This window comes from Electrophorus electricus, chromosome 11, assembly GCF_013358815.1.
Source record: "Electrophorus electricus isolate fEleEle1 chromosome 11, fEleEle1.pri, whole genome shotgun sequence".
NCBI classification, from domain to species: domain Eukaryota; kingdom Metazoa; phylum Chordata; class Actinopteri; order Gymnotiformes; family Gymnotidae; genus Electrophorus; species Electrophorus electricus.
The window spans coordinates 21552227-21567226 of record NC_049545.1 but is presented as its reverse complement, the minus strand read 5'-3'; the positions used below and the strand labels follow the sequence as shown (position 1 = coordinate 21567226).

Genomic DNA, 15000 nt, shown 5'->3' with positions numbered 1-15000 from the left:
AACCCTGATAACCTGGGTTAGCAGGAGGGGCTAAACCCTGATTACCTGGGTTAGGAGGAGGGGCTAACTGGGTTAGGAGGAGGTCATCTCCATTCCTCCTCCGTGGCCCCAGTCATGACTCACTGCTCCCCCACACACCCCCCTTTCACACTCAGCCAATGGAGGAGCAGCCCCACAGATGAGGGCCGGGCGGTGGGCGGGCTGATGAAGTGTTGCCATGACAACTCCATCCACGCTCCATCCACGCGCCGCCTTCTCTCCTGCTTTAGACAGCACATATAAATTAGCATGTATCAGTTCACACGCGATCATAGTATGTATGATTTCTAATGATTATGATTTCTTGTTTTTCTACATCTCTCTCTCTCTCTCTTTCTCTTCTTTCCACCTCTCTCTGTCTGTAGGGCACAGAGCTGAATGAAGATCGCACTCCCTCTACTGCGTCTGTCTTCACCAACTTCACCATCCTCCTCATCGATAAGAATGACAACTCACCCAAATTCAACAGCTCGGAGTACCGAGTGCGCATCACCGAGCTGGCCCAGGTGGGCTTTGCCCTGCCGCTCTCTATACAGGTGGAGGATAAAGACGAGGTGAGACTCTCACACACACACACACACACACACACACACACACACACACACACACACACACACACTCACCTTCCCTCTCCCTCCCACACACTAATATTGTTTCTGGACAAGCAGTGGCGTTTATCCACCCTGCAGCTGTCAATGACATCCACGCTGGCGTCACTACACTGGGCGCCAGTGTGAAGTGCTGAGGATCAGTGTTCACGGCATTCGTGCTGTGAGGACCAGTGTGACGTGCCGCTCACATTATCGGTGCCGTGAGGACAACCTCCTGAAGACTTTCCGGTGATGTTAATGAGCTATTGATCATGCAGGAACCTCCTTTCCAATTACCCAGCCTTTTGTTGCGTAGCACGCGCTACACTAGGAAGAGCTGTGCTTCCAATTAATTCATTTATTTTACAAAGAGTTTAAGCACAAGTGACAAGTAATTTCATTCGGAATCATAAATACAGGGAAAGAGGGACGTGGGGGAGGGGTCACGGGAAAAGGATGTAGACGTGAGTTTTAACGAAAGGTGCACTTGCCGCAAGTAAAGAGAGATCTGACACCACCTCAGAGATCGACAGTCATAACGACACGCAGGTGACACGACAAATGAGACAACGCACGCCACCTGTGCGCGGCATGATACAAAACCAAAAACACAACACAGACCGCATAAACAAAAGGCCACCACCAGATGTAGGCAGCAGCGGTGATGTCACACGCTTTACCCTGCTGTTTGTTTACAGCTTAACATTTCAATCAATCGTTTGCCTTTTCTGAACTGGTATTAGTTAATATTAGTTAACTAATAGTTCATAATAATTACCTATTAATAAGAATTCCTTACATTATATGATTTATATACATATAAAAATGTGAACCATTACATTGTTGGTCAAAAAAGAGAGCTTGGTTTGATGGGTTTGATTGCTTTGCTTTGATTTGTTTAGGTATTAGACCTTCTCTCACCACTGGTCCTGTCATTGAACTGTGTTTGTGGAAGTGTGTGTGGAAGTGTGTGTGCTGCAGCAACGTCTGGGTACAGCTGTAGCTGTCTGCTGATGAAGTGTGGAAGTGTGTTACTCTCAGTGTGAGCTGTCTGTCAGCACACACGCTCACACACAGACACACACACACACACACAAGCACGTACACACAGGGTACTGTTTACCAACTACTTCCTTAGTCCTACACTGTGTGTCTGTCACTACTCATTAGCTGTATCCAGCCCCCGCTTTCACTCACACACACACACACACACACACACACACACACACACACACACACACACACACACACACACACACACACATACACACACACACACACACACACACACACACACATACACACACGCACACACACATATATACTCACATATACACACATGCACACACTCACATATACACACACCAAACCACACACACACACGCACACACCAACTCACACAAATACACACACACACACACACACACACACACAAACCCACACAAATACACACACACACACACACACATAAAAATTCACATATACACACCAACCCACACACAGACATGCACACACCAACCCACACAAATACACGCACACACAGACACACACAGACACACACACACACACACACACACACACACACACACACATAAACTCACATATACACACCAACCCACACACACACACACACACATAAACTCACATATACACACCAACCCACACACACACACACACACGCACACATATATACTCACATATACACACATGCACACACTCACATATACACACACCAACCCACACACACACGCACACACCAACTCACACACACACACACACACACACACACACACATGCACTTTCACATGTACGTGCCACCTGTGTGTGCACCCGCTTCAGCTGAGTAACCCTGGGACACATTGGACTCCGATACAATTTCAGTTGCTTTGGAGCGGATGGGACAGAGCGACAAATTATAGCTAACGAGCCAAATCAATCAGGAGGGGCCGAGATAAGGCCGCGGCTAGCCGGAGCTAGTCAGCTCTGAGTGATGCCTGCTTCACCCAGCCCGGACAGGAGCTGACAGATAAACAGAGTAAGACAGGGAGAGAGAGAATGAGAGAGCACAACTGAAAGAGAGTGAGAGACAGGGAGGAGACAGAGAGCAGCTGACGGGAGGAAAAACCAGGAGAAAATCAGAGAGGTAAAGGAGTGTGAAAGTGGGGAACACATAGAAGATGATGGATGCGGAGGGAACAGGAAAGAAAAATGGATTTGGGAGAGAGAAAGCGTAAGAGAGCAAGCAGGAAGGGGAGAGAGAGAGAGAGAGAGAGAGAGAGAGAGAGAGAGAGAGAGAGAGAGAGACTGCTACGGAGCTGTCCAGAAGTTATTACATTCAGAGTTATGTGTCCACCCACAGTGGCATTGGCGAGTAAGTGTGGTAAGTGGTGTGTGTGTAATGAGACACGCCGGATTCCAGAGATTTGAAGGTGGTAGAACTAAGGGCTGTGACTTCATCTCCACTGATGTGGCCTCAGGATGACTGGGGCTTTTGCTGCCTGCCCAGTGAAGTAAACACTCTGTGCATTTGAAGATGAAAGTAAATGCTGTGTGTCTGAGGATGACAGTAAACACTCTGCGTGTGTAAGAGTGACAGTAAACACTGTGTCTGAGACTGACAGTAAACTCCGTGTGTGTCTGAGGCTGACGGTAAACACTGTGTGTCTGAGGCTGACATTGAACACTGTGTGAGTCTGAGGCTGACTGTAAACACTGTGAGTCTGAGGCTGACTGTAAACACTGTGTGTCTGAGACTGACAATAAACACTGTGTGAGTCTGAGGCTGACTGTAAACACTGTGAGTCTGAGGCTGACTGTAAACACTGTGTGAATCTGAGGCTAACAGTAAACACTGTGTGTCTGAGGCTGACAATAAACACTGTGAGTCTGAGGCTGACAATAAACACTGTGTGAGTCTGAGGCTGACTGTAAACAATGTGAGTCTGAGGCTGACTGTAAACACTGTGTGAATCTGAGGCTAACAGTAAACACTGTGTGTCTGAGGCTGACAATAAACACTTTGTGAGTCTGAGGCTGATTGTAAACGCTGTGTGAATCTGGGGCTAACAGTAAACATCGTTTGTCTGAGACTGACAGGCTTTGAGGCTTGTGTGTCCTGTAGGCAGCATCTAGATGTGTAACTGAGGGTTCTTGTCCACTGTTGGAAACCAAAGACCTTAGCAGTGTCCTTTATATTTTATATTCATGTTCATAAAACATTTTAAGTTATACTTAATATTTTCATCAAACATGAGTTGTAGTCAAAGTGTATTCTACCTGATCATCTGGAACATGTTATTGTGCAGAATCCATTTCTGTTTCTCCACAAACCGATGCAGCGTCTATCCAGCCGTCCAGACTGAAGCTCACTGTGAACTATGCTGGTGTTGATGTCTTCATTCTCCTACATGTGGACTGAACCATCTTACAGCAGTATCTGCCATGTCTCCTCAAGGTTTTGAAAGTTTTACCAAAACCTAAATTGTATCAAAGTACCATTATTCATATCTGCACGGTAACTCCTTGGATGCTAAATCAACGTCAGGGAAAGAGAGAGGTCAGATCTTTATTCTTGCTTTGCCTTCTTCACAGCTGACTGAGTGGTGCATTTCTAGAGGTTTTAATACGGCTTTGTTTCCAGAAGCCGACATAAAACACTGTCACACACACACACACAAAACACACATAAAACACTGTCCCACACACACACAAAACACACATAAAACACTGTCACACACACACACACACACACACAAAACACTGTTCCACACACACATTTCATTCTCTCTCTCTCTCTCTCTCTCTCTCTCTCTCTCTCTGTCTCACTCTCTTTCATTCACACACATACACAAGCACACAGCACTCTCTGTCACACACACATTCTCACACTTACACACTTCGTCTAATTATACGTATCCAGCTGTGGATTTTTTGCAATTTACTTTGCATCCTTACAGAAGTTTATATGGGAGCATACATACCCACACACACACCCAAACACCCACACCCACACACACCCACACACACACACACCCAAACACCCACACACACACACACACACACACACACACACACACACACGTACGCATCCATATGCACGCAGCGTTCCGTGTTTGTGAGCCCAACTCTCTGTGCCTCGTCCGCATGCCTGGTGGCTGAAGGCTGTTTGGCAGGCTGCTTTTATCCTGCATCTCAAGACGGAGGCAAATGGCCGAGCAATTACCCTCCTGCCCAGAGGGCCTGACGGTGCTGCGTGTTGGACAGCCCTTAAAACGCCCTCCCATCAGCTCCAAAAAAAATGCCAAGAAAAACGCAGGAGGCTCTTTTAACTGGTGGCCCAATACCGCCATCCATCCAGAACACCGTCCCACATCCACTTCGGCAGAGCTCTGATTTGTGTCTCTGCGCTGCTGCGCTGAGTCAAAGAGAGCCAGCGTGCGTTTCGGCACCGTTGCTCCGATGCGCATGTGGACGTTTCTGGAGTGCGGGGAAAGTGTCCTGGAGGGACCCCGTCATGCCACTCATGGCAGAGAGAGAGAGAGAGAGAGAGAGAGAGAGAGAGAGAGAGAGAGAGAGAGAGAGAGAGAGAGAGAGAGAGAGAGAGAGAGAGAGAGAGAGAGAGAGAGAGAGAGAGAGAGAGAGAGGACATGTGGCAGGATCACGGCGCCAGCCCGAGACGAGAGTCCTGTGGCGCAATTGCCGCCATCCCACCAGGCCCGGCAACGCCCTCATCGCTGGCGCACCAGAAATGACAGAAGGGCCGTCCGGCGTGTTTAGGACAGGGCACTCATCACAATCCACGCACTCCACACACACACTCCTCACACATACTCCACACACTCCTCACTCACCTGCCACGCACACACACATGCTCCACACACATGCTCCTCACACACACTCCTCACCCACATGCCACATACACACACACACACACACACACACTCCTCTCACAGGGGGGCATCTCATTCCACACCCATGCCTGCGATTATGCTCACGCCCTGGGGGATGCGTGATGAAGTGATTTTCATAAAGGAGAGATAAAACGAGGATGAATATGGCGGATTATCCTCGAGTGCTGGTCATGACGGAGCTTACTCTCCAGCCCCTGTTTTTTATATTTTAGATGTTTTTTTCCTTTCATCTTCTTGGTGTTGTGCTCCATAATGGAGCACCTCAGGTTAAATGATTATTGAACTCCAAAACAATTTTCTCTCTTCGGATCAATCGCTTGCACCGTGGTCACAAGCAGCTCCGCCTGCAAATGAGATTAAGTGTATGTGTGTGTGTGTGTATGTGTGTGTGAGTATGTGTGTGAGTGTGTGTGTGTGTGTGTGTGTGTGTGTGTGGTCAGTGTGTGAATGTGATGCATATGAGAATGTGTGTGTATACATGTATATGTGTGTGTCAGTTTGTGTGTGTCAGCGTGTGAGTGTGGTGATGTATGCGTATGTATGTGTGTGGGTGTGCATGTGTCTGTGTGTGAGTGTGGTGATGCATGCACATGTTTGGTAGGTGTGTGTCAGTAGTAGAAGCAGATGTAGGTATGTGTGTGCATGTGTGTTTGTGTACGTGTGTCTGTGTGCATATAGAGGTATGAAGAGTTTGGAGGTGGGTTTGTCTCTGGGGACTTCTGATAGCAAACTTCTGACCTGGTTCCATATACACACACACACACACACGCGAGAGAGAGAGAGAGAGCGAGAGAGAGAGAGAGAGAGAGAGAGAGAGAGAGAGAGAGAGATGTTAGGGAGAGATAAGTTTGGAGTTAACAGAGACAGAGAGTAGGCAGAATGCTTGATAGTCATTCACAAGTCCACAAACCAGATAACAGAGCTCTGCTGTGTGTGTGTGTGTGTGTGTGTCTGTGTTTGTGTGTGTGAGAGAGTGTTTGTGTGTCTGTGTGTGTCTGTGTGTGTGTGTGTGTGTTTATGTGTGTCTGTGTGTGTGTGTGTCTTAAGTTTTACTCCACACTGGACTGCCTCACTACTTCTCTTTCGGTTTCACTGTCTCTCTCTATCTCTCCTTCTCTCTCTGACTTTTCTCTTCATCTGTCTCTCTCTCGTTCTGTCTCTCTCCCTCCCATCTCCTCGTTGCGTCATCCAAGGGGGGAATGTGGTTTGAGTATCTGCAGCACAATTCCCTGCTTCATCTCGCGGTGCCTCTGCAGATGACTCATCACTAGTGACTCTTCCTGCCTCGTGCCCTGCCCCCTCTGGAAGACCCACAGACTCCGCCCCTCCCCACCTGTCTCTCCATTCCGGGGTGAACTAAAGGGAGGGGACGAGGAATGACACCAACGAAGGATTAGTCTTTTTAACGACCCACTGTGTGTGTGTGTGTGTGTGTATGTGTGTGTGTGTGTGTGTGTGAGATGTGTCTGGTGTCATGTGATGAGTCTGGTGTCATGTGATGAGTCTGGCGTCATGTGATGAGTCTGGTGTCATGTGATATATAAAGGAGAATTGCCATATGAAGGATTAGTCTTTTTAAAGACCCACTGTGTGTGTGTGTATGTGTGTGTGTGTGTGTGTGTGTGTGTAATGAGTCCGGTGTCATGTGATGTGAGGAGAATCGCCGTATGAAGGCTAGATCAGGCACCCCCCCATAAGTGGGGGATTTGTGATGGGCGCTCAGTTTCCTGCAGCCCTGCAGATCAAGCCTGTCTTCACCACACACACAGCCGCTCGGGTAGCGCTGCTGTTATAGCCCAACGCCAGAGGTGAGGGCTGACCAGCTAAAGCCTGCTCTGCTGTTACTGGGAACACTGGTCTGCAGGGCTTTATCACAGCAAAATGCAGCTCCATGTAAAACATAACCATTATCCTCTTCCTCTCTCTCTCTGTGCAGGGACTGAACAGTATGTTTGAGGTGGTTCTGGTGGGAAATAACTCGGACCATTTCACCATCTCTCCCACGTCAGTTCAGGGTCGTGCTGACATCCGGGTGCGTGTAGCTGTGCCCCTGGACTTTGAGACCATCAGAAGCTACAGTTTCTCTGTGAGTAGATCACAGACACTACAGACACTGCAGACACTACACACTGCACACACAAGAGACACTACACGCTACAGACAGTAGAGACAGTACAGACACTACAGACACTGCAGACACTACAGACACTGCAGACTGCACACACAAGACACTACACGCTACAGACAGTAGAGACAGTACAGACACTGCAGTCACTACACACTGCACACACGAGACACTACACGCTACAGACAGTAGAGACAGTACAGACACTGCAGTCACTACACACTGCACACACAAGAGACACTACACGCTACAGACAGTAGACAGTACAGACACTGCAGACACTACAGACACTGCAGACACTAAACACTGCACACACAAGAGACACTACACGCTACAGACAGTAGAGACAGTACAGACACTACAGACACTGCAGACATTACAGACACTGCAGACACTACACACTGCACACACAAGAGACACTACACGCTACAGACAGTAGAGACAGTACAGACACTACAGACACTGCAGACACTACACACTGCACACACAAGAGACACTACACGCTACAGACAGTAGAGACAGTACAGACACTACAGACACTGCAGACACTACACACTGCACACACAAGAGACACTACACGCTACAGACAGTAGAGACAGTACAGACACTGCAGTCACTACACACTGCACACACAAGAGACACTACACGCTACAGACAGTAGAGACAGTACAGACACTACAGACACTGCAGACACTACAGACACTGCAGACACTAAACACTGCACACACAAGAGACACTACACGCTACAGACAGTAGAGACAGTACAGACACTACAGACACTGCAGACATTACAGACACTGCAGACACTACACACTGCACACACAAGAGACACTACACGCTACAGACAGTAGAGACAGTACAGACACTACAGACACTGCAGACACTACACACTGCACACACAAGAGACACTACACGCTACAGACAGTAGAGACAGCACAGACACTACAGACACTGCAGTCACTACACACTGCACACACAAGAGACACTACACGCTACAGACAGTAGAGACAGTACAGACACTGCAGTCACTACACACTGCACACACAAGAGACACTACACGCTACAGACAGTAGAGACAGTACAGACACTGCAGACACTACAGACACTGCAGACACTACACACTGCACACACAAGAGACACTACATGCTACAGACAGTAGAGACAGTACAGACACTACAGACACTGCAGACACTACAGACACTGCAGACACTACACACTGCACACACAAGAGACACTACACGCTACAGACAGTAGAGACAGTACAGACACTACAGACACTGCAGACACTAGAGGCACCACAGACAATAGAGATACTACAGACACTACAGTCACCACAAACATTATAGATACCACAGACACTGTAGGCATTGTGGGTACTACAGTTCTGCGTATGCCGGCGTGGCGTTCTACATCCTGTGTGTGCCAGCGTGGCGTTCTGTGCCCTGCGTGTGCTGCCGCGGCGTTTTACGCCTTGCACGTGCCAGCATGTGCCATTCTACACCCTGTGTGTGCCAGCATGGTGTTCTGCACCCTGCTGATTATTAAGCCTGTTAGGCAGCAGCACAGCTGCTAGCTACATCGGGTGTTCCTGTGTGAGCGACTGTACCTGATGCGCTGTAGCGCTGTAGCGCTCACCTCCACACCCACGGGCCCCACATCCACATCCACATCCACATCTGAATAACGCGTCATCCCAGGGCCAAAGCCGTTATGCGATGGGATTGGTCTGTTCCTAACCCTCTGACTGCTGGGAGCTTTCAGCATCTCTTCAGCTCTGCGGTGACTCTCCCGTGTACCAGACTGCCTCTCTGCCCCTCACCTGATTGGATTTAAACAGGCAACTGAAATTCAGCAAATACTGCAATGAAATTTTACTGACTACATTTGAATAATTTATAGGTCTTGAAAGCATGTGAAAATATAAATGCTGATTTAATAACGCTGCCCGTAATGCAACACGCATCAGCTAAGCGTCATAAATCTGCAGCCTTTTGAAAGAGCGCCTTTATTTATTCGTACTGAATGCAGTATGTACAGTATGTAACCAAAACAAATGGGAACCAGTGTTACCCAACGTGCTTGGAAGGAATTTATGCGACATAATTCATTTCAGTGTATACTAATTTCAAAGTAATATTTCCAGACGTGTTCAGTCATATTCTTCTCCGTTTTTTTTCCCTAAAGTCACTGGTCACATAACAAATGAAATCATTCGTTATAATGACAGCACAGCATTGCATGCACACTATCGTAATGAAATCAGCTCTATAGACAAATGAATTATTGATAGTAAGTAGCCAGCCAGACTCTAGTTGCGTGCTGAACTGATTTTTCCGCCCCGCTGTTCTGGCTCGCAGCTGTACGCCAACGAGTCTCAGTCGGAGCATGTCGGCTTCGCACGAGTCTTCATTGACCTCATCAATGAGAACGACAACCGGCCCATGTTCAGCAGCACCCTCTACAACATCAGCCTGCTGGAGAGCACGCCAGCCGGCACCACCCTGCTGCAGATAAAGGTACACGCACACACACACACACACACACACACACACACACACACACACACACAGATACGTACATACACACACACACACACACACACACACAGATACGTACATACACACACACACACAGATACGTACATACACACACACACACACACACACACACACACACACACACACACACACACACACACAGATGCATACACATATACACACATTTAAATTTTACATTTACATTTACAGCATTTGGCAGACACTCTTATCCAGAGTGACTTACAAAAGTGCTTTGTCATTTACTCCTATAATACATCCTAGCCAGTACAATAGGTCAAAGATACAGATGAACTAGAATACTGTAGAAACACAGGGATCAATGCAGGGATTGATGCCTAGAATTGCAAAATACATAAGCTCTATCTCAGACAGTAATCAGTGCAATAAACAACACTCCCACAATAAGGGCTAGACTGGGAGCTGCTGGCATGCTCGGTTTTCCTGGGCTTGAGCTTCAAGTGATGGGTTGTCATCCCTGACGCAATGTCAGTCAAGCATGCTGGGATACGTCTGGAAACCTACGTTTCGGAGGGTGGGAAAGAAAGAAATAATTGGATGTCGTCAGCACAGCAGTGGTAGAAGTCATGAGAAGATATTACATCACCAAGAGAACGAGTATACAAAGAGAGGAGAAGAGGGCGTAACACTGACCCCTGGGGGACACCGGTGGAGAGTCTACAGGGATTGGATGTGGATCCTCTCCATGTCACCTGATAGGACCGTCCATCCAGGTAGGACTGAAACCATCTCCAAGCAGAGCCAATCACAGCAAGCCTGGAAAGAACAGAGAGGAGAATGTGGTGATGTACTGCGTCAAAGGCTGTGGAAGGTCCAGAAAGATCAAGACAGCATGAAGTTTCTCCGTCACTGCTATGAGGGCTGTTTTGGGGGAATGTGCAGTTTGTAGCCAGACTGATTAGGCTCGAGGAGCTGGTTCTGGGTGAAGAAAAGAGACAATTGATTGTAAACTGCTCGTGCAGTACATACAGATGCATACACACATATACACACACAGGCATGCACACAACAACACACACATGCACGCACGCACACACAAATACAAACACACACGTACACACAAGCACATACACACATGCACGCTGGGGAGAACACTGGTATGCCACTGCTGCAGATAATGGTATACACACACACACACACACACACACACACACACACACACACACACACACACATATGCATACACATATACACAGACACTGGCACAATACTGCTGTACATAAACATACACACACATACAAAAGCACACATACACTTCAAGATTAAGCAATGACTGTCTCCAGACATCCCCCTTGTCTACATTGCACTGGTCCACTGCAGTTTGTGTTGTTAGTGTGTATGGATAGTGGCTGCCAAATTAAAGGTCACTTTTAAATAACGGGTGAATGAGGCATAAATATTGTAAAATGGCAGCGTGTAGTGGAGTGCTCATAACTGCAGCTCATCACATCCTTTCATTAACGCTCCCGTCCTCGCTCAGAGTGTGTGTGACGCTCCCGTCCTCGCTACAGGTGGGGGGTGTGTAGGTGGGGGGGGGGTGTAGGTGAGGAGGTGTGTAGGTGGGGTGTGTAGGTGAGGGGGCTGTTTAGGTGGGGGGTGTGTAAGTCAGGGTGTGTAGGTGAGCGGGTGTGTAGGTAAGGGGGGTCTGTAGGTGGGGGTGTGTAGGTGAGGGGGCTGTTTAGGTGGGGGGTGTGTAAGTCAGGGTGTGTAGGTGAGCGGGTGTGTAGGTAAGGGGGGTCTGTAGGTGGGGGTGTGTAGGTGGGGGGGGGTGTAGGTGAGGAGGTGTGTAGGTGGGGTGTGTAGGTGAGGGGGGTTTGTAGGTGAGGGGGCTGTTTAGGTGGGGGGTGTGTAAGTCAGGGTGTGTAGGTGAGCGGGTGTGTAGGTAAGGGGGGTCTGTAGGTGGGGGTGTGTAGGTGAGGGGGCTGTTTAGGTGGGGGGTGTGTAAGTCAGGGTGTGTAGGTGAGCGGGTGTGTAGGTAAGGGGGGTCTGTAGGTGGGGGTGTGTAGGTGGGGGGGGGTGTAGGTGAGGAGGTGTGTAGGTGGGGTGTGTAGGTGAGGGGGGTTTGTAGGTGAGGGGGCTGTTTAGGTGGGGGGTGTGTAAGTCAGGGTGTGTAGGTGAGCGGGTGTGTAGGTAAGGGGGGTCTGTAGGTGGGGGTGTGTAGGTGAGGGGGCTGTTTAGGTGGGGGGTGTGTAAGTCAGGGTGTGTAGGTGAGCGGGTGTGTAGGTAAGGGGGGTCTGTAGGTGGGGGTGTGTAGGTGGGGGGGGGGGTAGGTGAGGAGGTGTGTAGGTGGGGTGTGTAGGTGAGGGGGGTTTGTAGGTGAGGGGGCTGTTTAGGTGGGGGGTGTGTAAGTCAGGGTGTGTAGGTGAGCGGGTGTGTAGGTAAGGGGGGTCTGTAGGTGGGGGTGTGTAGGTGAGGGGGCTGTTTAGGTGGGGGGTGTGTAAGTCAGGGTGTGTAGGTGAGCGGGTGTGTAGGTAAGGGGGGTCTGTAGGTGGGGGTGTGTAGGTGGGGGGGGGTGTAGGTGAGGAGGTGTGTAGGTGAGGGGTGTGTGTAGGTGAGGGGGCTGTTTAGGTGGGGGGTGTGTAAGTCAGGGTGTGTAGGTGAGCGGGTGTGTAGGTAAGGGGGGTGTGTAGGTGGGGGTGTGTAGGTGAGGGGGCTGTTTAGGTGGGGGGTGTGTAAGTCAGGGTGTGTAGGTGAGCGGGTGTGTAGGTAAGGGGGGTGTGTAGGTGGGGGTGTGTAGGTGAGGGGGCTGTTTAGGTGGGGGGTGTGTAAGTCAGGGTGTGTAGGTGAGCGGGTGTGTAGGTAAGGGGGGTCTGTAGGTGGGGGTGTGTAGGTGAGGGGGCTGTTTAGGTGGGGGGTGTGTAAGTCAGGGTGTGTAGGTGAGGGGGGTCTGTAGGTGGGGGTGTGTAGGTGGGGGTGTGCAGAGCGATACAGGTGAGCCCCAAACACAGCAAGCTGCCATCCTCTGTGTCTTCTAACAGCTCCCTATCATAGCCAGCATGGACCTTTTCACCAGTGTGTGCAGTGTAGCTCTTCTGTGGTCAGAGCAGACAGACTGGCCTTCACTGCCCACACGCGTCAGTGAGCCTGTCGCCGGTTCATTGCTTGTCCTTCCTTGGACCCTTTTGCTAGGCATGAAGCACTGCGTTTTGGAGACACTCTGACCTGTCGTGCAGCCATCACAATCTGTTCCTTGTCGAAGTCACAGTTGCCCATTTTTCCTGCTTCCACCTGCTGTCTAATGTATCTCACCGCTGGACGGGTGGAGCTGTAAGCTCATCACCAGTGTTATCTCACCCCTGGACGGGTGGAGCTGTAAGCTCATCACCAGTGTTATCTCACCGCTGGACGGGTGGAGCTGTAAGCTCATCACCAGTGTTATCTCACCCCTGGACGGGTGGAGCTGTAAGCTCATCACCAGTGTTATCTCACCGCTGGACGGGTGGAGCTGTAAGCTCATCACCAGTGTTATCTCACCCCTGGATGGGTGGAGCTGTAAGCTCATCACCAGTGTTATCTCACCCCTGGACGGGTGGAGCTGTAAGGTGATCACCAGTGTTATCTCACCCCTGGACGGGTGGAGCTGTAAGCTCATCACCAGTGTTATTTCACCCCTGGACGGGTGGAGCTGTAAGGTCATCACCAATGTTATCTGGATCTGGCCCTTGTTCTGACTCCTCAGGGTTCAGGAAACAGACGCTGGTTCTGACTCCTCAGTGTACAGGAGACAGATGCTGAATCTGGTCCTTGTTCTGACTCCTCAGTGTTCAGGAGACAGATGCTGGATCTGGTCCTTGTTCTGACTCCTCAGTGTACAGCAGAGAGATGCTGGTTCTGACTCCTCAATGTTCAGGAGACAGATGCTGGATCTGGTCCTTGTTCTGACTCCTCAGTGTTCAGCAGAGAGATGCTGGTTCTGACTCCTCAATGTTCAGGAGACAGATGCTGGATCTGGTTCTGATCCTCTGCTCAACCAGTGTCCTGTGCTGCTGTAACGTCTGGATTAAATACATCTTCAGGCTGCTGTTGGCTCCTGCTCAATACATCATCAGAGCCTTCCTATACACCCTAAATCTAAAAGTAGTTTTCACTGCCAGGAACAATAGACAATGAATCATCTCTTAGGGTGATTACAGAGTTATTAATGTTGCCTGCTCTCAGGATATGAGCATTGTGGTTATTTAGTGGCCAGTGTGTGCTAGAGCAGTTATATATGTGTGGTACTGAGCAAAACTCTGAGGTCACCCAGGAGAGTCTAAGCTATTTCTCTGGACAGTAGGTGTTCGCTTGCGCATGTGAACAGGATCAGAAATGGACATGCACACACAAAGGCCAAAACACACCACACTAAGGCCAAAATGTGATACACACAACTATATAAAAGCCAAAATGTGATACACACCACTGCACAAAATCCAGAATGTGATACACACTCCACCACACAAAGGCCAAAGTGCGATTCTCACCAGTATCCAAAGGCCCCAGTGCAGATGGCCCAGCGTGTGTGAGGCGAGTGGGGAGCTCCGTAGGGGAGGGTGGAAGAGGAAGAGACTGGAACTTCACTCTCTGGTGGCAGTGAGAGCACTACAACTCACGAGATTATCGCTGCTCGAAGAAAACAGAAACGCACATAAAAATGAAGGCATTAAAAAGTGACTCTGTGCGCACGCGTGTGTGTGTTTTCCAGCTAGTTATTGATATCCTGTGAGATGGCAGGGGGAAGCCTGGTTTGGCTCCCAAATGTCTCTTCAGTGTTTGATTAA

The 15000-nt window shown here is 49.3% G+C and overlaps 1 protein-coding gene across 1 annotated transcript in view; it reads left to right on the top strand.

The window, feature by feature from the left end:
- cdh23 (cadherin-related 23) overlaps positions 1–15000 on the top strand; it is a 211069-nt gene that overhangs the window by 107667 nt on the left and 88402 nt on the right. The window contains exons 10-12 of the mRNA XM_035531500.1: positions 405–593; positions 7476–7625; positions 10022–10180. Of these exons, the coding sequence (XP_035387393.1) occupies positions 405–593; positions 7476–7625; positions 10022–10180 (498 nt within the window). The remainder of the gene's footprint in view (positions 1–404; positions 594–7475; positions 7626–10021; positions 10181–15000) is intronic.